General features: G+C 43.1%; 1 protein-coding gene across 14 annotated transcripts in view; it reads left to right on the top strand.

Moving 5' to 3' along the window:
* The window catches only part of LOC110485663 (regulating synaptic membrane exocytosis protein 2), a 216,587-nt gene that overhangs the window by 172,801 nt on the left and 18,639 nt on the right, over nt 1-25,147 (top strand). For 8 of the 14 annotated variants that reach the window (XM_036944152.1, XM_036944163.1, XM_036944154.1 and 5 more), the window contains 2 exons: nt 681-844; nt 10,760-11,010. The exons of 5 other annotated variants lie outside the window; for them this stretch is intronic. In XM_036944152.1, the coding sequence (XP_036800047.1) occupies nt 681-844; nt 10,760-11,010 (415 nt within the window). Of the gene's footprint in view, nt 1-680; nt 845-1,507; nt 1,638-10,759; nt 11,011-25,147 lie in introns of those variants that run through there. One more of the 14 variants, XM_036944213.1, reaches the window with a different exon arrangement.

The raw sequence follows: 25,147 nt of genomic DNA, 5'->3' as shown, positions 1-25,147 counted from the left end.
TATTTTGAGTTAGGCTTGAATAAGCTAAGAAGGCAGAGGGTAGCATCATTTGTCTGATTCTCTGTAGTAATGGTATGAGAATAATAATGTTTTATTTTGCAAAGTGGTTTCTTGCATCAAACAACCCAACAACATTTTCAGTCACCTCCTTGTCTGAGTGGATAAAAGTTATTGTCAATCCCTGCATGTTTTTTTTTTTCTTCAAAAATCTCATGGAATGTAGACCTACATTGAACACCACACATTGGCTGCTACTGTAGGCTGAACAATAGAACAGCTCTTTCCATGTTAAAATGTTATGGGATGCATTTTCTCTTTTTTTTATTTTTATGGCAGGTCACTCTGGTAGGCCTACATTATGATCAAATAGCCATAGTAGCCTACTTGATCACTGTCAAATCTAACTTAAAGCGGGTACAGCCTCAGTGTTCACAGTAATCGCGCGCTTGAAGTTGCACAGAATTTTCACAACATTCAAGTGTGCGCTCAGCAGACCTGAAATTTGCTCAGGTTGTTCTGAGGGTTAAAGGGCAGGTGCAACTCAATAATTAGGAAGGTGTCCTTAACAATTAGCGCATATAGGGGGAAAACTCATCAAGGGACAAAATAATTACCACAAAGTCGCATTTTCAAGTCTATTTTTAGTTGTGTGCTGAGTGGTTTGTGTTTCTCCTTTACAGAAGAGGGATGGTCAGCGGGGTTCAGACAACATGTCAGCCAAGTCTTCGGACAGTGATGTAAGCGACGTGTCCGCTGTGTCGAGAACCAGTAGTGCCTCTCGGTTCAGCAGCACGAGCTACATGTCTGTCCAGTCAGAACGGCCGCGAGGAAAGCAGAAGATCAGGTAGGATGCAGCAACACACTAAGGGGAGACAGAAGCCCTAGATGTAATACCTGTGGCCTGCCAGGGATGGGCAAACCCCAAAGGCCATGAAGCTTTCTTCCAACTAAAGTTGCCAAGTACAGACATTTTCCACAATGAAAAGAGTTTTCACTTGGTTTCTTAACTTTAGGGGAAAATCCACAGCTAGCATTGTGCTATTTCCCACTGTCCAGTGAGTTCAGGTTTGGCTCTGCCTAGGTGAAAATAGAGCTAAATGTTTGAACTCTACTGCTTCAGGTTGGGGTTTGCCCGTAACTGGTAACTCATACTGGTGTGAAACCATGTAGTATGCTGTATGGGTTGTCTCGTGTTGAAACATAACTGAAACAGATCTGCATGTCTAGGTTTTTTGCTTTTAGTTTGTTTAGTTTAGCTGTTTTATGTATGTTCCATTTTGTCTCATTGTTGACCTTATTTCTGCAGTTTGGTTTCACATACCTTTCTTTAATTTCCTTTCTGCTTTGCATGTGCCACGTTCGCGCTTCTGTCATGTCCTCATCTATTCCGAATCAAGGAACCAATCACGGGAAGGGGATGAACATTTGGGGGAGGTGCTGGAGGAAGAGGAAGCTGGGCGAGAGGTGGGGGGGGAAGAGGGGGGTACACATAGAGGGCAGGGTAAACAGAGGGAAGGGGAGGAGGAGGCTAAAGAGAAAGGAGGTCAGAGGAGGACCACTGTAGTCACACAGAAGTCACAGGAGGAGATGGATGAAGAGGAAATGCTGCGGAGGAGGTTCTCAGAGACTGACCTCAGGTAACTAGTTAACTAGTTCACCAGTCTGACCTCAATCTAACCTCAATCCAACCTCCGGTCAAACCTAACCTGACCTCAATCTAACCTCAATCCAACCTCAGGTCAAACCTAACCTGACCTCAATCTAGCCTCAATCCAACCTCAGGTCAAACCTAACCTGACCTCAATCTAACCTCAATCCAACCTCAGGTCAAACCTAACCTGTCCTCAATCTAACCTCAATCCAACCTCTGGTCAAACCTAACCTGACCTCAATCTAACCTCAATCCAACCTCAGGTCAAACCTAACCTGACCTCAATCCAACCTCAGGTCAAACCTAACCTGACCTCAATCTAACCTCAATCCAACCTCCAGTCAAACCTAACCTGACCTCAATCTAGCCTCAATCCAACCTCAGGTCAAACCTAACCTGACCTCAATCTAACCTCAATCCAACCTCAGGTCAAACCTAACCTGACCTCAATCTAACCTCAATCCAACCTCAGGTCAAACCTAACCTGACCTCAATCTAATCTCAATCCAACCTCAGGTCAAACCTAACCTGACCTCAATCTAACCTCAATCCAACCTCAGTCTGGTCAAACTTTACCAGTCTACCCTCAATCTAACATGAATCTAACATCAATCCATTATTATGTGGAATGGCCGTTATCATGTTCCCATAATGTTTTACATGATACTTTTATATTACTGACATGACAGCTGTTTCGTTTCAACAGGGAGGATAGTCATCATAAGAGGCTGTAAAAGTATGTCAAGATTAAAACAAATTGATTTGGAACCCCGCGAGTTCTTCTCAGCAGCAGGCTAACAGATTAGTTTAGCTGTCTAATAAGATGTAATCAGTGTTACATTGCATTCACAGTGGGAACTAAGAGCTTCTTACAAACAGACTATTTTTAGTCTGGTTTTGAAAAACCACATCAAGCTAAATGCTCAGATCTTATTCTCTTGGAACCACACATCCCGGATCCGGGATAATTGTCATCAACTACGCTAAATAGCATAGCGCAACGGTCAAATAATCTTACTAGAAAATATTCATATTCATGAAATCACAAGTGAAATATAGTGAAACACAGCTTAGCCTTTTGTTAATCACCCTGTCATCTCAGATTTTGAAATGATGCTTTACAGCCAAAGCAAGACAAACATTTGTGTAAGTTTATTGATATACCAGAAAAACATTATGTACACCTAGCGGCAGGTAACTTGGTCATGAAAATCAAAAAAGCAATCAAATGAATCGTTTACCTTTGATGAGCTTCGGATGTTTTCACTCACGAGACTCCCAGTTAGACAGCATATGTTCCTTTTGTTCAATAAAGATATTTTTTATATCCAAATACCTCCGTTAGTTTGATGCGTTATGCCTAGGAATCCACCGGAAATAGCGGCCACGACAACGCAGACAAAAATTCCAAATTAAATCCATAATATCGACAGAAACATGATAAACGTTTTTTATAATCAATCCTCAAGGTGTTTTTCAAATATCTATTCGATAATATATCAACCGGGACAGTTGGCTTTTCACTAGGACTGGGAGGAAAAATGGCTACCTCTCTGTTTTGCGCAAAAATCACACTGAGAGCCAACAACAGACCACATACGCAATGTGGACGTTTACGCTCATTCTTCAAAATAAAGGCCTGAAACTACGTCTAAAGGCTGTAGACACCTTATGGAAGCCACAGAAAAAGGAATCTGGTTGATATCCCTTTCAATGGGCAATAGGGATGCATAGAAAGACAGGGGTTTCAAAATAAGAGTCACTTCCTGATTGGATTTTTCTCAGGATTTCGCCTGCAATATCAGTTATACTGTTATACTCATAGACAATATTTTTTACAGTTTTGGAAACTTTAGAGTGTTTTCTATCCTAAGCTGTCAATTATATGCATATTCTAGCATCTGGTCCTGAGAAATAGGCAGTTTACTTTGGGGATGTTATTTTTCCAAAAATAAAAATAGTGCCCCCTAGCTTCAAGAAGTTATTAAGTAAAGTTTTACCGATGTGGACAGACAAACAGGCCACTCAAAGTTATGGTACACTAGGCTGTAGTCAGTCAGTTTCTAAATCACTTGTTGTCTGTCTCTACCTCTGTGTTGGGTCAGTATGATGTCCTTTTCCTTGCCTGCGCCTGGCTCTATGTGTTTATAAACTCAGCTGATCCTGACTCTGAACCCCTGACCCCATAACCCAGTCCACAACTACCTCAACTCTCTTCAACCCTGACCCCCTGACCCCATTCCCAGTCCACAACTACCTCAACTCTCTTCAACCCTGGCTGTTAATGCTTTCAGCTGCTCTCTTTGTAATCACTTTGAATGTCTGTACAGTACCTCGTATTATCACTGAAAACCTGTGAGGTTGATGGTAATAGTAATGTTCTGGGTAGAGGTACAGTACAAGCCTGTGTTGACCCTTCAAACTAGTACTCCAGTGACACAGCATCAGAGAGTATGGACTGGATAATGAATATTTTTGTAAATGAAAAGACAGAGAGCATGGACTGGATAATGAGTCTCTTTGTAAATAAAAAGACAGAGAGCATGGACTGGATAATGAGTCTCCTTGTGAATGAAAAGCAGATGGATGGAGAGCTGGAGAGCACAGTGTTCTGATGAAGTGTTTTTCCTCATGCTGCTGTGTACCTTTCATTTACTCCGTTATTGTGTGCTCCAAGGTAATGCTTTCAACCAGCCTTATTATGGAGATCTTAACAGGGACGCTGAAGCAGAACAGTTCTGTCACACAATACAGGAGAGGTTCCCAGACAGACAGAGAGACAGAGAGGAGCACAGACAGACAGACAGACAGACAGACAGACAGACAGACAGACAGACAGACAGACAGACAGACAGACAGACAGACAGACAGACAGACAGAGACAGACAGACAGACAGACAGACAGACAGAGAGAGAGAGAGAGAGACAGAGAGGAGCACAGACAGACAGACAAGACAGACAGACAGACAGACAGACAGACAGACAGACAGACAGACAGACAGACAGAGAGGAGCACAGACAGACAGACAAGACAGACAGAGAGACAGATAGAGAGGTTCACTATTTGAGTGGCTTTTCCGCTCGATTGGCTTAACAATTTGACATATAAGAGGTGAGATGAACAAGGCTAACTAGAGAACTACATGGACAGTTTTCGAATAGAACGAATGAACATTTGGCAATACAAGGGCATTGTATAGAAACCCAAACCTCTTCAATAACTCAATAAGCATAGTGAATAGCTACAGTGGCCGTAGATTGCTCAGGGACAGACATGACAGACATTATTGTCAGTTTTCCCTTTGAGGGTTTTGTGCTGGGAAACGGTTATTACGTTCATAGTCTTCACAATCCAATCTCAAGATAAGTGTTACACGTCTCCTCTCAGTTCAGTTGATGTGTTGATGATTTACAGCAAGGAGATAAAGATAACCTTTTTACCACATGCATGTAATCACATGACAATAGGGATAAATCAATGGACATGTTTATTTCATGTAAAGTGTATAATACAACACAAGCTCTTTTGTTATGCGCTTTTCATCAATGTACACACACACACACACACAAACACACACACACACCGGAACTACGCTAAGAGGAGTGGATGGTCGCCAGTGGTGTCCAGGTAGTTAGTTTCCATTAGTACATTTAAATACACACACACACACACACACACATTCATACACTTCCCACACACACCTCGTTCTTCTCCATTTAATCCATTATTGTTACCTGGGTAACTGCTAAGTTTTGTGAGTTTAAGTAAAGACTAATACATTGAAGGACAAATCTGTCTTTAATAATAAGGTAGTTTCACCCCCTCAAAGACGAGTAAAAAACTCTACACTTAAACTCAAGGGAAGCTGTACAGAGAAATGATGAAACAAGGCATATCTCAGTATATCCTGTTCTTATTCCCCACTCACTCAACGTTGAGACTCAGCCGTCTATCTGTGTTTCTGTGGCTCATGTAGATAGGAGGAGAGGAGGACGCACGCAAACTCTCTGACCGGGAGCACGGTTTCCATAGAAACCAATTATTTCTGCATCACCTCAGTTTTAGCGCCGCTCTTTCTGCAAGATTATCTAGATCCCACAGTAGAGGCTGCTGAGGAGGGGAGAGGGGAGAAAGACAAGGTTTGTCTTTCCTGAGATGACCATATCTGACATTCATCATTCATCAACCGGTTGTCAAGGTGCCTGTCAGTCACTGTCAGTTCAGTGACTGAAGTTATTTACAGTTAGCTTGAATTAGTATTAATCATTTGAAAAGCTGTTTTGAGAAAAAAAAAATGATCCTTTCAATCATATTTTTCAACTTCAGTTCAAGCATTTTCATTCTTTTGTTGAAGTATTTTATTCTAAATCAAAAATGTGCAGAGGCTGTGCTATTTTTACCTAAGAACAAACCTACATTGAACATGCATTAAAATGCTACTCAGCTCCTCGGATAGGAGCCAACCAGACTAAATCCTGTTGGCCCGTGAACACACAGAAATACTTGTGCAGGTCTTGTTTTAGCTGAGGGAACATCTTGGCCTAGATGAAAATGAAACACACAGCAACAATCTGCATGACAAGGAAGGAACACAGTGTTGGTTTGTTCAGTTAGCTGGGGTTGAAACCAGTCCCTCCAGTCTCTGGAGAGGCTCAGTGTTCCAAGCACCTGGCACAGGCCCTGACACAAGAGTCAGCCATGAGCTAAGGAGGAGGAGGGGGTGGAGGAGGAGGGGGAGGAGGAGTGGTGGAAGGCCATCCGTAACATTAGATGGGAGATTTTGGTATATTCTTGAGGCAAGCTATAGCTCTCATAGACCATCCCCTGAACTGAGGACTCAGATAAACTGCAGCTATGTATAGCCTTGTTGAAGGTCTGTCTGTCTGTCTGGGATGTAGGATGAAGCCAGGCAATAGAAATGCTGCTTACATATTGATGGGATCAATAAAGGAATCATATTGATCATATTGATCTCAAATTAATATTTGACTATGTATAAGAGCAGCCCACAACTTCACTGTTGTCATTTTGTGTCAGTAGATTAAACAACACCACCACAGTGGAGATAAAAAGCATATATTGAAGTCACTTCTTCATCAAAGGTTCCGATGTGCTTTATTGGAGACTAATACATAACCCTCTATGTAATCCACGACAGAGCAGCTCTCACTGACACTACTTACTATCATAAACAATGGGCTTTATGAGGTGTGCTTGTAATTTACATCTCCGCTGTTTAACAACCCTTACCCTCCTCTAGTGAGACTGTAGGCAGTGCCAACCATGACCATGCAAAACAACACAGGTTGGCAAAGTTAAAGAAGGCTGGATTCCAGTAGAACATTCCAGATTTTAAATTTGTAGAGAAAATGTTCCTCTGATATAGTTTTAGCTAGTTACAACAAGTCTTCTATTGCATCAGGAAACTCCTAAATTCACCTGATGGTAAACTAATGAATAATACAAATTCAGAGAGGAGCTGACAGCCTAGGAAGCGTGGATAAATGCTCAGTCACCTCTGCTGAGTTCAGGGGAGAAGTAGAGAGAGAATATTGTAGGCTAGATTTCATTCACCTCCATCTCTGACTGGCGATTGAGCTCAATAGAAGCGTTTTGCTGGCACCGTACTGCATTCAGACTGAGATGAATGGGGTTAGGCCAGGGAACTTTCCAGAAGTAGTATCATGGTGTACTTTGTCAGTATCATAACAGCAGTTATATTGCGAAATGCTCTCTCTCCTTACTCTCTCTCTCTCTTTCTCTGTTCTCTCTCATTCTCTCTCTCTCTCTGTCTCTCTCTCAATTCAATTTCAATATAAGGGGCTTTATTGGCATGGGAAACACATATTTACATTGCCAAAGCAAATTCAATAGATAATAAACAAAAGTGAAATAAACAATACAACATTTACAGTAAAGATAACACTTACAAAAGTTCCAAAAGACATTTCAAATGTCTTCATTATGTCTATATGCAGTGTGGTAATGATGTGCAAATAGTTCAACCCATCTCGCTCTCGCTCTCTCATGTGTAGCGACAGTGATCGCTTACTTCTCACTTGCTTACCCCTCTCTCCCTCAGAACACTGAGCTAGTACAGTGAGCTTATGGGCTGATTGATTTCTGAGGAGCGTTACGTCTTACATGTGTAGTGCTGGTGGATAGAAACTCATAGTTAAACAGAGTAATCCATAGTTAGTTAATTGTAGCATGTATTATTGATTATTTTTTAAATAACTAAGTAATGTAGGCTAAATGATAGGAGGATAAAATAGTCATTTAGATGTACAGTATTCACTGTGCCTCTTTCAGTTCAGTATCTACAGGCGATTAGGACGAACCCAGTGGACGTGTTCAGTCAGTATCTACAGGCGATTAGGACGAACCCAGTGGACGTGTTCAGTTCAGTATCTACAGGCGATTAGGACGAACCCAGTGGACGTGTTCAGTTCAGTATCTACAGGCGATTAGGACGAACCCAGTGGACGTGTTCAGTTCAGTATCTACAGGCGATTAGGACGAACCCAGTGGACGTGTTCAGTTCAGTATCTACAGGCGATTAGGACGAACCCAGTGGACGTGTTCAGTTCAGTATCTACAGGCGATTAGGACGAACCCAGTGGGCGTGCTCAGTTCAGTATCTACAGGCGATTAGGACGAACCCAGTGGACGTGTTCAGTTCAGTATCTACAGGCGATTAGGACGAACCCAGTGGACGTGTTCAGTTCAGTATCTACAGGCGATTAGGACGAACCCAGTGGACGTGTTCAGTTCAGTATCTACAGGCGATTAGGACAAACCCAGTGGACGTGTTCAGTTCAGTATCTACAGGCGATTAGGACGAACCCAGTGGACGTGTTCAGTTCAGTATCTACAGGCGATTAGGACGAACCCAGTGGACGTGTTCAGTTCAGTATCTACAGGCGATTAGGACGAACCCAGTGGACGTGTTCAGTTCATACAAAAGCAGAAACATCCCTTCACTGAGTGAGGATACACGAGCCCTATATAATCACCTTCAGAGCAAGTATGGGAAGTAGCCTATGGAACAGCTTCCTACTGAATAGAGAACTAAACGCCACAGACGTGAATGGTAGAGACGGGAGAGGAGGCGAGGAGGAGAGGAGCCTAATTTAAATAATTGAAGAAGTAATTGTTAAAGGGCATTGATTTTTCTTAAGTTTGACTCTACTGACTCTTCTTATAATCGTCTGGATGAGACAATTGCGTGTTATAGGTCAGCCGCAGTCTTAGACGACTCCTGTCCCCGGGCGGCTCTTTACCACGTATTTATACTCCTTTATACTCATTAGGACTTGAAACCCATGGTACAGGATATCATTCGTCTCTCAAACTTGAAATCTAGCACTGTGAGCCAAAATGAGACCTTCATTTCGACACCTATTTCCTTTCAAGCAGAATATATATATTTGTTGGGGTGAATAATTTCTCAGCAGCATTGAAATGAAGTCTTCCACGAATTGTAAGCGTGCTCATGAATCAGGGTAAAACTTCACATCTTCTCCGTGATCACTTGAATCCTGAGGAGAATAAATAAGAACAGATTGCCAATCAGAATGAATAGCTCATCTGAAGCCGGGGATAAAAAGTAGAAAGACTATAATTTAGAACTTTAGAATTAAGATGTCTTATTTCTTAAAAAGGTGAAGGATATTTTGTTGTTCAAACAATATGACTGTTTCATTTTAGATGGTTGAAGGAGGAACAAGGTGTCACAGGCTTTTACTGTACCTCTCTGCATGTTAGTTGAATTCACTTTTCATTTTTGACTGTTTTGTATATGTACTCATTTTACAATGATCACAAAAGCAGTAAAACAGCCATATTAATGTATCAATCAACCAGCTTACCATCCAGTGCATGACACATCTGTGGGAAGTTCAGGCCAGAGGACCTTGAGCCCTGTCCCTAAACCTATTCCCTAAGTCCTAGACTACTGTAGCTGAGCCCTGTCCCTAAACCTATTCCCTAAGTCCTAGACTACTGTAGCTGAGCTCTGTCCCTAAACCTATTCCCTAAGTCCTAGACTACTGTAGCTGAGCCCTGTCCCTAAACCTATTCCCTAAATCCTAGACTACTGTAGCTGAGCCCTGTCCCTAAACCTATTCCCTAAGTCCTAGACTACTGTAGCTGAGCCCTGTCCCTAAACCTATTCCCTAAGTCCTAGACTACTGTAGCTGAGCCCTGTCCCTAAACCTATTCCCTAAGTCCTAGACTACTGTAGCTGAGCCCTGTCCCTAAACCTATTCCCTAAGTCCTAGACTACTGTAGCTGAGCCCTGTCCCTAAACCTATTCCCTAAGTCCTAGACTACTGTAGCTGAGCTCTGTCCCTAAACCTATTCCCTAAGTCCTAGACTACTGTAGCTGAGCCCTGTCCCTAAACCTATTCCCTAAGTCCTAGACTACTGTAGCTGAGCCCTGTCCCTAAACCTATTCCCTAAGTCCTAGACTACTGTAGCTGAGCCCTGTCCCTAAACCTATTCCCTAAGTCCTAGACTACTGTAGCTGAGCCCTGTCCCTAAACCTATTCCCTAAGTCCTAGACTACTGTAGCTGAGCCCTGTCCCTAAACCTATTCCCTAAGTCCTAGACTACTGTAGCTGAGCCCTGTCCCTAAACCTATTCCCTAAGTCCTAGACTACTGTAGCTGAGCCCTGTTCCTAAACCTATTCCCTAAGTCCTAGACTACTGTAGCTGAGCCCTGTCCCTAAACCTATTCCCTAAGTCCTAGACTACTGTAGCTGAGCCCTGTCCCTAAACCTATTCCCTAAGTCCTAGACTACTGTAGCTGAGCCCTGTCCCTAAACCTATTCCCTAAGTCCTAGACTACTGTAGCTGAGCCCTGTCCCTAAACTTATTCCCTAAGTCCTAGACTACTGTAGCTGGCTGTCCTTGTCTCCTCCCCGGTCTCATTTTCTCGTCTCCCCTGTCTCCTCTTCTCTCCTCCTCTGTCTCCACCCCTGTCTCCTCTCCCTCTTCTCTTCCTCTCGTACCTCCTCTCTTCTACCTCCTCTTCCTCTCCCTATCCTACTCCTCTATCCTGTCTGTCCTGGCCTGCCCCTGTAATGGTGGTGTGTGGCTGACAGTGACTTTACGTCCAAAATGAAAAACAGGCAGTTGGGCACGTCGTCAGGGAGTATGAACATGACCAAGAGCACAAGCATCGGTGGAGACATGTGCAACCTGGAGAAGACGGACGGCAGCCAATCGGACACGGGCGTGGGCATGGTAGGCGGGGACGAGGATAAGAAGAGGCGCTCCAGTATTGGTGCCAAAATGGCGGCAGTGGTTGGCCTCTCGCGGAAAAGCAGGAGTACCTCTCAGCTCAGCCAAACAGGTAGGCGTGCCTGAGCCACTTGGGATATATACCCCTCTGTCCTTCCCTCTGTTCTCTGATGTACTGTACTATGACACTGTCTGTGTATCATGTCTTTCTGCCCCTCTCTCTTTCAATGAATGTCATGTGATACCTCAGTTCTTTCCTTTTCCTCCAGTTTGCATATCTTTCTGTCTGCAGGAGTTCTGGATCCAGAGCTAGAAGGATGTCTAGGATGGCATGAATGTGTTTTATCCTCATCACTTCTCTCTTCCTCCTAGACAATGACAATCCTACTATAGAGACATTTTCCTTCCTGTCTTGAAACCCTTTGTTATGATTATTTTTCTTTGCAGGAACAGAATTGTACAAGAAAACACCATGCAGACCATTGCAATGGATTGTTAATGATGTGTACGTGATGTTCACTAATGGTTCCTCTTCTTGTTTTTCGATACTGTAGTTTTGCAGTTACATGTATGTTTAACATGGCAGAGAGGTGGCTTCAGTTACATATGTTATTTTGCTGTTCTCGGTCATGTTTTCAAAATGCTATACTCTTAAGGGCCTCCGTATCATGTAGCACTCTGGGTCTATTCATAGACTGACTGGTGGAGATGCAGCCGGTGGGAGAGAAACATTTTACATTTGATTTAATTTGAGTCACAATGTTTGTCATGAATACTCAAAGGAGTACATCTTCTCATAGGTGTATCAGAACAGTATGAACTGCTTATCATTGGATCGAGAGCGAGCAAGAGAAAGCAATAGAGAGCAAGAGAGAAAACGAGAGCGAGGGAGAGAGCGAGATAATGATGAAAACAGTCGAACCACCTAGCAAAGTGAGACTAGAGGGTAACACATTGTCGTAGCCTCTCAATTAAAAAACTAGGCCAATTGAATGTACTCTTTCTGAAGGAAAGGACTGGTAAAGGCCATTATTGCAGTGATTTACACCAATAGATGACCTGGTTATTCTCAGTTAATATCACACAAAGCAAAGCCCACCAACATAATGTTGCTTATTTTTACATGGACTTCTGTTATTTTGAGAGAGTGGAACTTGAATGTGACAATAAAAAGTGCTGCAGGCAGGTGGCCGGCTGGGTGGGTTGTCTTGGTTACGGGTTGTCCCTGATTGAGGTCTGGTCCATCTGTTGGAAGGTCAGCTTCAATCATACCCAAGGTCCTGAGAGGTGACGCTCTGCTGTCTCAAGGAGTGTTCACACCTCAAATTGCGCCCTGTTCACTATATGCTGGTCAAAAGTAGTGCACGATGGAGGGAGTAGGGTGCCATTTGGGACGCAGCCAAGGTCTGGGTTGATTATGGTCAATGATCACTCCTCCCTTCTTCATCAATCGTGTCCACTGAGGGTTGATCGTAAAGGGAGGCAGGGAATGATGTGTGTATGTGTGCGTTACTCACGTGGCGCTGCCTTACCCCTCCAACCCATGATTTGACAGGCACATGACATGACAGTCTTATCTCTTTGTAGTTTTAGTCATTCCTACTGATTTCACCACAGCACATCATTCTGTCATGGTTGCACCACAGCACATCATTCTGTCATGGTTGCACCACAGCGCATCATTCTGTCATGGTTGCACCACAGTACATCATTCTGTCATGGTTGCACCACAGCACATCATTCTGTCATGGTTGCACCACAGCACATCATTCTGTCATGGTTGCACCACAGCGCATCATTCTGTCATGGTTGCACCACAGCGCATCATTCTGTCATGGTTGCACCACAGTACATCATTCTGTCATGGTTGCACCACAACACATCATTCTGTCATGGTTGCATCATAGCACATCATTCTGTCATGGTTGCACCACAGCGCATCATTCTGTCAAGGTTGCACCACAGCGCATCATTCTGTCATGGTTGCACCACAGTACATCATTCTGTCATGGTTGCACCACAACACATCATTCTGTCATGGTTGCATCATAGCACATCATTCTGTCATGGTTGCACCACAGCGCATCATTCTGTCATGGTTGCACCATAGCACATCATTCTGTCATGGTTGCACCACAGCGCATCATTCTGTCATGGTTGCACCACAGCACATCATTCTGTCATGGTTGCACCACAGCACATCATTCTGTCATGGTTGCACCACAGCCCATCATTCTGTCATGGTTGCACCACAGCACATCATTCTGTCATGGTTGCACCACAGCGCATCATTCTGTCATGGTTGCACCACAGCGCATCATTCTGTCATGGTTGCACCACAGCCCATCATTCTGTCATGGTTGCACCACAGCCCATCATTCTGTCATGGTTGCACCACAGCACATCATTCTGTTATGGTTGCACCACAGCCCTGTCAGTAAAGCCTTTCTCCTCCTTCGCCCCTTTTTGACTCGTGACTAAAGTGAGCTTCTGAAGTTCTTTGAGTGACTGATTTTGTCAAGATATGGACAATATCCCTGATAGGGTCTCTAGATAGCACATCGTCATGTCTTTATCTGTACACACTTGTCTCTTCTCATTTCTAACCCCATCCATGATGTGGTTGTATAATAAATGAGTTGGCTATAGTGTCTCAATGGTTATTTCACAAAAGGAAAGTGCACAACTTCTCTGAAAATTAATGAGCACCTGCAAAAGTTATATTTGTATTTCTATCAAAAATAATATTATGTAAAAACATAAAAGCAACATGCAACAATTTCAATGATTTTACTGAGTTACAGTTCATATAAGGAAATCAGTCAATTGAAATCAATTCATTAGACCATAATCTATGGATTCAATATGACTGGGCAGGGGCACAGTCATGGGTGGGCCTGGGAGGGCATAGTACCACCCATTTGGGAGCCAGGCCCACCTACTGGGGAGCCAGGCCCAGCTATTCAGAATTAGTTCCATACAAAATAACTTTATTACAGTCAGAAATACTCCTCAGTTTCATCAGCTGTCCGGGTCGCTGGTCTCAGACAATCCCGTAGGTGAAAAAGCCAGATGTGGAGGTACTTGGTAGGCGTGGTTACACGTGGTCTACGGTTGTGAGGCCAGGTGGACGTACTGCCAAATTCTCTAAAACAACGTTGTAGGCGGCTTATGGTAGAGCAATTAACATTACATTCTCTGGCAACAGCTCTGGTGGACATTCCTGCAGTCAGCATTGACAATTGCACGCTCCTGCAAAACTTGAGACATCTGTGGCATTGTGTTGTGTGACAAAACTGTACATTTTAGAGTGCCCAGCAAAAGGTGCACCTGTGTAATGATCATGCTGTTTAATCAGATTCTTGATATGCCACACCTGTTAGGTGGATGGATTATCTTGGCAAAGGAGAAATGCTCACTAACAGGGATGGAAACAAATTTGTGCACAAAATTGGAGAGAAATAAGCTTTTACTATTTTTTATTTCAGCTCACTTTACATGTTGCATTTATGTTTTTGTTCAGTGTATATATATATATATATATGCAGTTGAAGTCTGAAGTTAGGGTTAGGGTTAGTTTTTCACAATCCCTGACATTTAATTATTGTGAAAATCCCCTGTCTTAGGTAGGGTAGGATCACCATTTTATTTTAAGAATGTGAAATGTCAGAATAATAGTAGAGGGAATTATTTATTTCAGCTTTAATTTCTTTCATCACATTCCCAGTGGGTCAGAAGTTTACATACACTTAATTAGTATTTGGCAGCATTGCCTTTATATTGTTTAACTTGGGTCAAATGCTTCAGGTAGCCTTCCACAAGCTTCCCACAATAAATAATTTGGTGAATTTTGGCCCATTCCTCCTGACAGAGTTGGTGTAACTGAGTCAGGTTTGTAGGCCTTCTTGCTCACACATGCTTTTTCAGTTCTGCCCACAGATTTTCCATGGGATTGAGGTCAGGGCTTTGTGATGGCCACTCCAATGCCTTGACTTTTTTGTCCTTAAGTCATTTTGCCACAACTTTTGAAGTATGTTTGGGGTCATTTGTCAAGCCCTGACCTTAAAGGTTTTTATGTCTCTATTTTGGTTTGGTCAGGGTGTGATTTGGGTGGGCATTCTATGTTATTTTTTATATGTTTTTGTATTTCTTTGTTTTGGCCGGGTATGGTTCTCAATCAGGGACAGCTGTCTATTGTTGTCTCTGATTGGGAACCATACTTAGGTTAGCTTTTTCCCACATGGTTTTTGTGGGTAATGTTTTGCACCTTACAGAACTATTTCGGTTTCGGTTGTTCGCTTTGTTATTTTTGTTAAAGTGTTCAGTTTCAATAAAAAGCATGAACACTTACCACGCTGCACTTTGGTCCAATTCCTCTTCCTCAGACGACGAAAACCGTTACATCATTGTCCATTTGGAAGACCCATTTGCGACCAAGCTTTAACTCCCTGACTGATGTCTTGAGATGTTGCTTCAATATATCCACATAATTTTCCTACCTCATGATGCCATCTATTTTGTGAAGTGCACCAGTCCCTCCTGCAGCAAAGCACCCCCACAACATGATGCTGCCACCCCCGTGCTTCACGGATGGGATGGTGTTCTTTGGCTTGCAAGCTTCCCCCTTTTTCCTCCAAACATAACGATGGTCATTATGGTCAAACAGTTCTAGTTTTGTTTCATCAGACCAGAGGACATTTCTCCAAAAAGTATGATCTTTGTCCGCATGTGCAGTTGAAAACTGCAGTCTGGCTTTTTGATGGCGGTTATAGAGCAGTGGCTTCTTCCTTGCTGAGTGGCCTTTCAGGTTATGTCGATACAGGACTCGTTTTACTGTGAATATAGAGACTTCTGTACCTTTTTCCAGCATCTTCACAAGGTCCTTTGCTGTTGTTATGGGATTGATTTGCACTTTTCACACCAAAGTACGTTCATCTCTAGGAGACAGAACGCGTATCCTTCCTGAGCGGTATGGTGGCTGCATGGTCCCATGGTGTTTATACTTGCATACTAATGTTTGTACGGATGAACGTGGTACGTTCTGGCTTTTGGAAATTGCTCCCAAGGATGAACCAGACCTGTGGAGTCTACAATTCTTCTTCTGAGGTTTTGGCTGATTTCATTTGATTTTCTCATGATGTCAAGCAAAGAGGCACTGGGTTTGTAGGTAGACCTTGAAATACATCCACGGGTACACCTCCAATTGACTCAAATTATGTCAATTAGCCTATCAGAAGCTTCTAAAGCCATGACATCATTTTCTAGAATTGCCCAAGCTGTTTAAAGGCACAGTCAAACTCTTGTATGTTAACCTCTGACCCACTGGAATTGTCTACAGTGAATTATAAGTGAAATAATCTGTCTGTAAACAATTGTTGGAAAAATGACTTGTGTCATGCACAAAGTAGATGTCCTAACCAACTTGCCAAAACTGTAGTTTGTTACCAAGAAATTTGTGGAATGGTTGAAAAACAAGTTTTAATGACTAAAAGTTAAGTGTATGTAAACTTCTGACTTCAACTGTGTGTGTGTGTATATATATATACACTGCTCAAAAAAATAAAGGGAACACTAAAATAACACATCCTAGATCTGAATGAATGAAATATTCTTATTAAATACTTTTTTCTTTGCATAGTTGAATGTGCTGACAACAAAATCACACAAAAATTATCAATGGAAATCAAATTTATCAACCCATGGAGGTCTGGATTTAGAGTCACACTCAAAATTAAAGTGGAAAACCACACTACAGGCTGATCCAACTGTAATGTCCTTAAAACAAGTCAAAATGAGGCTCAGTAGTGTGTGTGGCCTCCACGTGCCTGTATGACCTCCCTACAACGCCTGGGCATGCTCCTGATGAGGTGGCGGATGGTCTCCTGAGGGATCTCCTCCCAGACCTGGACTAAAGCATCCGCCAACTCCTGGACAGTCTGTGGTGCGACGTGGCGTTGGCGGATGGAGCGAGACATGATGTCCCAGATGTGCTCAATTGAATTCAGGTCTGGGGAACGTGCGCGCCAGTCCATAGCATCAATGCCTTCCTCTTGCAGGAACTGCTGACACACTCCAACCACATGAGGTCTAGCATGGTCTTGCATTAGGAGGAACCCAGGGCCAACCGCACCAGCATATGGTCTCACAAGGGGTCTGAGGATCTCATCTCGGTTCCTAATGGCAGTCAGGCTACCTCTGGCGAGCACATGGAGAAATGCCACCCTACACCATGACTGACCCACCGCCAAACCGGTCATGCTGGAGGATGTTGCAGGCAGCAGAACGTTCTCCACGGCGTCTCCAGACTCTGTCACGTCTGTCACATGTGCTCAGTGTGAACCTACTTTCATCTGTGAAGAGCACAGGGCGCCAGTGGCGAATTTGCCAATCTTGGTGTTCTTTGGCAAATGCCAAACGTCCTGCATGGTGTTGGGCTGTAAGCACAACCCCCACCTGTGGACGTCGGGCCCTCATACCACCCTCATGGAGTCTGTTTCTGACCGTTTGAGCAGACACATGCACATTTGTGGCCTGCTGGAGGTCATTTTGCAGGGCTCTGGCAGTGCTCCTCCTGCTCCTCCTTGCACAAAGGCGGAGGTAGCGGTCCTGCTGCTGGGTTGTTGCCCTCCTACGGCCTCCTCCACGTCTCCTGATGTATTGGCCTGTCTCCTGGTAGCGCCTCCATGCCCTGGACACTACGCTGACAGACACAGCAAACCTTCTTGCCACAGCTCCTATTGATGTGTCATCCTGGATGAGCTGCACTACCTGAGCCACTTGTGTGGGTTGTAGACTCCGTCTCATGCTACCACGAGAGAGGAAGCACCGCCAGCATTCAAAAGTGACCCAAACATCAGCCAGGAAGCATAGGAACTGAGAAGTGGTCTGTGGTCACCACCTGCAGAACCACTCCTTTATTGGGGGTGTCTTGCTAATTGCCTATAATTTCCACCTGTTGTCTATTCCATTTGCACAACAGCATGTGAAATTTATTGTCAATCAGTGTTGCTTCCTAAGTGGACAGTTTGATTTTACAGAAGTGTGATTGACTTGGAGTTACATTGTGTTGTTTAAGTGCTCCCTTTATTTTTTTGAGCAGTGTATATATAATATATATTGTCATGTTTTGCTACAAGTCAGGCAGGCCTGTCCATGTCAAGGTTTTGCTGAAAAATACACACACACACACACACACACACACACACACACACACACACACACACACACACACATACACATACACATACACATACACATACACACACACACACATCCCGTTTCAGCTCGAATCTTAAGAGCATATCAATATTTCACTCAATGCTTTTAGGTGCATCAGCGTGAGTGTGTCCGTCTCTCAAATCTTTGTCTTGGTTCTGAACCAATCAATGGATTGAGATTCTGCCATGTCGTCCCCCTGCGATGCACTCTCTCTCTTTGGCCTACTTTGTTGTTGCTTTACCCAGAGGCACTGGCCACCGACTTGAGGGGCGCATTCAAAGGATGGAAGCCATGTGGATGGGATAGGAGCAGTTTGGCCTCACAGAGGTGTGTCTGACTGACTGACAGACGTACAGGGGTTGTTCCCAAGTGGGCATCAAGAGGTCACGTGCAAACAAACAAACACACACGCACACACTTTGTTCCTTTCATTCCTTTATCTAAGACAATGGTATTTGTTCTTACTTAAAATAGCTCTGTGTAACAGATATAAAGTTCTCACGTGTTGGTCTTTGGATATTTCTGCTGAAGGGACTATTTTACTGTACCAGGCATGTAATGTATTGACCTTGTTATTCGCTATGCTGCCGTGTTAATTCAAGGTTACCGTAAGGTTGAGGTATCATAAGGTTGAGTATCATATCATATGAACATATTGGTGTAATTCATCTTGTTGTGGGAGTTGCTTCATAGGGCTGAGGTTTTTCTGTGTGTGTGCATGTGCGTGCACTTGTGTGTGTGTGTGTGTGTGTGCGTGCGCTTGTGTGTGTGTGTGTACACATGTGAGCATGTGTGCGTGTATGTGTCAGCGTGGCGTTACTCATGACCAAGCTGAAACAGAGTTGATTTATAACGTTTGATTGTTTCACACCTCGTTCAGCAGTCTAGTAATTACACTCTAGCCTCGGTAGAGAAGACTCTAAATCCCTTTACAATCCTTCTCCCCAAATCTGCCTCAGCAGAAAAAAACACACTTTAGTGCCTCAAATTCTGCAAGCCATTGGAAAATTGTTGCTGTGTATTGCCTTATGCAGTGCATCAAATGTACTGATATTGTAACTAATAAAATGTGATGTGTTCAAATAGGACAGATAGGGTAATAAACATGATGTCCTAAACTTCACCAATCTGTCATATTTACTATCTCAGCATCTTTCTAGGCAAGTTGTCATAAAATGTGCTGATAAGGATAGTGTCGGCAGTTACAGAATTGCATTGCCGTCTTGTGATCTCAACAACACTTGATTAATATGCATCCTGGCCCAGAAACATCTGCATGTTCCTATTGTACTTTCTAAAGGTCATGTGTGAGAGCAAAATTTCAAGACTATGTTATAATGCTGTAATTGCATCAAATAGTTGTTTTATGCAACATAATATTGTTCTTATAACTCTATTGTGTCTGTGTGAACTGAAAGTGGGCCTCTGGGAGATTTAAAACTGACAGGAGATGTACAATGTCTTGGGTGATACCGCATTCCAGAGCATGAGTTAATGTTTCTGTACTGGGGTACCAGGGGGAGATGGCTCCAATATAGATTTGCTGGGCAAGGCCCTGGTCTCTACACAATGAGGACAGTTTTACAGCAGATGCTGTCAGCTGTGAATTATAAGTATCTTTCATACAAATCTTAACCTTGTGACCCATTCCATACATCTGTTGTTTGTCATGTAGGCTGAAGAAGGATGGACTTTGCTATAAAATGCTGTGGCTCAAAGTGATCACTTCCAGAGGTGACTACCGACCAGCTCCATTACTGCACTAATTAAATTATAAAGTTTGATTGTTTTGAAGAAATCTAAAAGTCTCTCCTTTTGATTACAATAATTCCACCACACAGGTCAGACTGTAAGACATGTATGATTGACCTAGTCCTTATTGTCTTGCAGCACAAATAGTGAGTATTGTCTTAAGCCCTCCCTGGGTTGTCTCTCTATGCTGTTATTTTAACACTCTGAGTCCTGATAAAGTCTGTCTGGGAAGTAGCAGAGCCGTTCTCCAGTCTGAACTTACTGATGGCTTACTTGGTGTTCAGGCAGAGCTGCCATGCCGGAGATGTTATATCTCATTCTGTTGGAAAAGCATTAGAGAGAAAGAGACACACAGATGTAGTCCAATATGCATTGTGTACATACCAGCCTCACCACTTATAGATTGGAACGTCGATAATGTGCTCTACTGTCCCTCAACTAAGTGTCTGTTCTAGGCTGTAAAATAGCTGAATTTTGAGCTTCTAGAGTCCAGAGGAGGGTAATTCATCTTCTCCTAATCTGGGCTCCAGTCTCTCACACACATGCACTCACACACACACACACACACACACACCACCACCACCACCACCACCACCACCACCACCACTTTTTAGAGCTGGTTCCTAATTCATCTCAGAGGAGGCCAGACACATAGTGTTGGATGATGCATGGAGCACCACTGCTCCCAGGTAGCCTACACTACACTGAGGCTGCTGCTAGAATGACTGCCGCTATAACGACCGCCGCTATAACGACTGCCGCTATAACGACTGCTGCTATAACGACTGCTCTGATAACGACTGCTCTGATAACGACTGCTGCTATAACGACTGCTGCTATAACGACTGCCGCTATAACGACTGCTGCTATAACGACTGTTGCTATAACGACTGCTTCTATAACAACTGCTGCTATAACGACTGCTCTGATAACGACTGCCGCGATAACGACTGCCGCGATAACGACTGCCGCGATAACGACTGCCGCCAAAACGACTGCTCTGATAACGACTGCTGCTATAACGACTGCTCTGATAACTACTGCTGCTATAACGACTGCTCCGATAATGACTGCTGCGATAACGACTGCTCTGATAACGACTGCTCCGATAACGATTGCTGCTATAATGACTGCCGCTATAACGACTGCCGCTATAACGACTGCTATGATAACGACTGCTGCTATAACGACTGCTCTGACAATGACTGCTCTGATAACGACTTCTGCTATAACGACTGCCGCTATAACGACTGCTGCTATAACGACTGCTGCTATAACGACTGCTGCTATAACGACTGCTGCTATAACGACAGATGCTATAACGACTGCTCTGATAACGACTGCTCTGATAACGACTGCTGCTATAACGACTGCCGCTATAACGACTGCTGCTATAACGACTGCTGCTATAACAACTGCTGCTATAACGACTGCTGCTATAACGACTGCTGCTATAACGACTGCTCTGATAACGACTGCTCCGATAACGACTGCTGCTATAACGACTGCTCTGATAACGACTGCTCCGATAACGATTGCTGCTATAATGACTGCCGCTATAACGACTGCTATGATAACGACTGCTGCTATAACGACTGCTCTGACAACGACTGCTCTGATAACGACTTCTGCTATAACGACTGCCGCTATAACGACTGCTGCTATAACGACTGCTGCTATAACAACTGCTGCTATAACGACTGCTGCTATAACGACTGCTGCTATAACGACTGCTGCTATAACGACTGCTCTGATAACGACTGCTGCTATAACGACTGCTGCTATAACGACTGCCGCTATAATGACTGCTCTGATAACGACTGCTGCTATAACGACTGCTCTGATAACGACTGCTGCGATAACGACTGCTCTGATAACGACTGCTCTGATAATGACTGCCGCTATAATGACTGCCGCTATAACGACTGTTATGATAACGACTGCTGCTATAACGACTGCCGCTATAACGACTGCTATGATAACGACTGCTGCTATAACGACTGCCGCTATAACGACTGCTGCTATAACGACTGCCGCTATAACAACTGCTGCTATAACGACTGCTCTGATAACGACTGCTGCTATAACGACTGCTGCTATAACGACTGCTCTGATAACGACTGCTGCTATAACGACTGCTCCGATAACGACTGATGCTATAACGACTGCTCTGATAACAACTGCTGCTATAACGACTGCCGCTATAACAACTGCTGATAACAACTGCTGCTATAACGACTGCTATAACGCTACCTCATGCTCTCTTTGTCCCCCCTCTCTCCCTTTCTCCCCCCCCCCCTCTCTCTCTCTCATCACAAATGTGGGGCACTGGTTAGTACTGAATTATCTGTAGGACAGTACATCTGTCATGACCAAGCTGGAGTTTATATCCACTCTGAAATTTTTACATTTTACTAATCACACTTCACAATTTCATTGTGGACTGATTTCTGATGTAGTTCACAGACACTGACTGGAGAATGCATTTTTTTCCAGTTAGAGAGGGGCTTGTCAAGCAATGAGGAAAGAACCACAGTGACAACTGTTACTAACCCAAGGAGACAGAGCAATTTGAGTCAAACCTTTACTTTTATGGCACTGGACTTAAAGGAAAGATTCACCCATTTTGAATGTTGTATTGTATTTGTGCATCTCTGAGTGATCTATCGATTCCCGGGGTCATTAAATGTTTTCATGTGATGCAAAACGGGTCATACCGGCTGTAATTCTGCCTGCTTGAATGGTGAATATTTCGGATATATGAAAACGTGAAATGACCCCAGGAATCGATAGAACATCAGTCAGAGATGCACAAATACAATATAAGATTCAAAATGGGTGAATCTTTCCTTTAACTTGTCTTATATGTTAACTCTATCTTATTCTCATCGTTTTGAATCTGAAGTTTTGCATTTCTACAAAGAATTTCTTCAAATAATGTATTAGGATCAATGTTGATGTACCGAACATCTTTCAGAGTGATTATTCACAAGGCAGTGATTGTCTTATTGACATTATTTTTGAATGAATAACTTAATGTTGTCTAATGGCACATGATACAACAGATGCTTCATGTGCTTTGCGTTGTCCATGATGTTAACTAATGTCCTAGTTTTGCCTTTTTTGTCACAAATACATGATGGCTTTTGTTTTGAATCAATAAAAACCAAGTTAGACACGATAATGTAGCAATAGTTACAGAAACACAAGACGGCCAAACAAGCTGTTTTGAGCAAGCAGAGTAGGACACGTGTGAGTGAGCTGACTGGGACACCTGTCTTTTGGCTCACATCTGTCCCATGTGCCCGTCCATGTCTACCGAACCAACGTGGGCACTTTTATTATGGGTCTCTGTCTCGATCATGTTCTTCCGTCAGTACATTACAGTACATCTCTTCTTGGTTAAGTGGTTCTACTTAACACTCTTTGTGGTTGGCATGATGACTCCGTTGATTGGAGTTATGGTGCTGGCAACACAAAATGTTCACCGTGTAGGGAACACTAGCAAAACATTGCAAAATGAAAACAAACTGTTCTCAGTGTTGGACAGACAGTACCTCTCCATTTTGGACGGTTGTGTTTTTGGGTATTCTGGCATGGGCACATATAATGCTTGATGTACAAGGAACTGCCCAATGAAACGGAAACGCCAACATAAAGTGTCTTAATAGGGAGAATGGGGGTGTGCCTGGCCATCCTTTTCCTGTATCCCATGATCATCTTAATAGGGCATTTCTGCCACCATGTGCCAGAACAGCACCTAGCACCTCTAGGAGCCGCTCCAAAATATCCCATAAGTATTCAATTGGGTTGAGATCTGGTCACTGAGATGACCATCAAAATCAAATCAAATGTTACTTGTCACATGCGCCTAATACAACAGGTATGCCTAATACAACCTTACAGTGAAATGCTTACTTACAACCCTTAACCAACAATACAGTTAAGAAAAAATAAGTGTTAAAGGTTTTACTAAATAAACTGAAGTAAAGAATAAATAAATACAAATAAAAATGAAAAAAAAGAAGAAAATAGAAAAATAAATCACTAAAGAGCAACAATAAAATAACAGTAACGAGGCTATATACAGGGGGTACCTGTACAGAGTCAAAGTGCGGGGGCACAGGTCAGTCGAGGTAGCTCACCTCAGATTAGACAAAGAGTTTTTCCTCAATTAGTCGGAGGGGAGGGATACCTGTGATTCGCTGGAGAAGGACACTGAGATTTTGCGGAAAAAGATCAGGGAGCCTTGTGATGATCAGGCGACAAGTGGCTAATCTGCCTTTGCCTTCCGTCCTGCTAGCTAACATTCAATCACTGGAAAATAAATGGGACAAACTGAAGGCGTGTATAATCTACCAATGGGACATTAAAAACTGTAATATCTTATGTTTCACAGTCGTGGCTGAACGACGACATTAAGAATATACAGCTGGCGGGTTATACACTCTATTGGCAGGATAGAACAGCAGCCTCTGGTAAGACACGGGGCGGGGGCCTATGCATATACTGTATGTAAACAACAGCTGGTGCACAATATCTAAGGAAGTTTCGAGGTTTTGCTCGCCTGAGGTAGAGTATCTCAAAGATTGGGTAGCCATTTGGTTAGCTGTTCAGCAGTCTCGTGGCTTGTGGGTAGAAACTTCTTATGGCTTAGATTCCGCTAACGGGATCAAAATGACAACAGCCAGTGAAAGTGCAGGGCGCCAAATTCAAAACAACAGAAATCTCATAATTAAAATTCCTCAAACACACAAGTATTTTACACCATTGTAAAGATAAACTTGTTGTTAATCCCACCCCAGTGTCCGATTTCAAAAAGGCTTTACGATGAAAGCACACCAAACGATTATGTTAGGTCTGCACCTAGTCACAGAAAAACACAGCCATTTTTCCAGCCAAAGAGAGGAGTCACAAAAAGCAGAAATAGAGATACAATTAATCACTAACCTTTGATGATCTTCATCAGATGACACTCATAGGACTTCATGTTACACAATGCATGTATGTTTTGTTCGATAAAGTTCATATTTATATCCACAAATATCAGGTTTCATTGGCGCGTTACGTTCAGTAATGTTTTGCTTCCAAAACATCTGGTGATTTTGCAGAGAGCCACATCAATTTACAGAAATACTCATCATAAATGTTGATGAAAATACAAGTGTATGCATGGAACTTTAGATAAACTTCTCCTTAATGCAACCGCTGTGTCAGATTTCAAAAAAGCTTTACCGAAAAAGCACCCCATGCAATAATCTGAGAACAGCGCTCAGACA

Source organism: Oncorhynchus mykiss, chromosome 2 (genome assembly GCF_013265735.2).
Source record: "Oncorhynchus mykiss isolate Arlee chromosome 2, USDA_OmykA_1.1, whole genome shotgun sequence".
NCBI classification, from domain to species: domain Eukaryota; kingdom Metazoa; phylum Chordata; class Actinopteri; order Salmoniformes; family Salmonidae; genus Oncorhynchus; species Oncorhynchus mykiss.
This window is presented reverse-complemented; position numbering and strand designations above follow the sequence as displayed.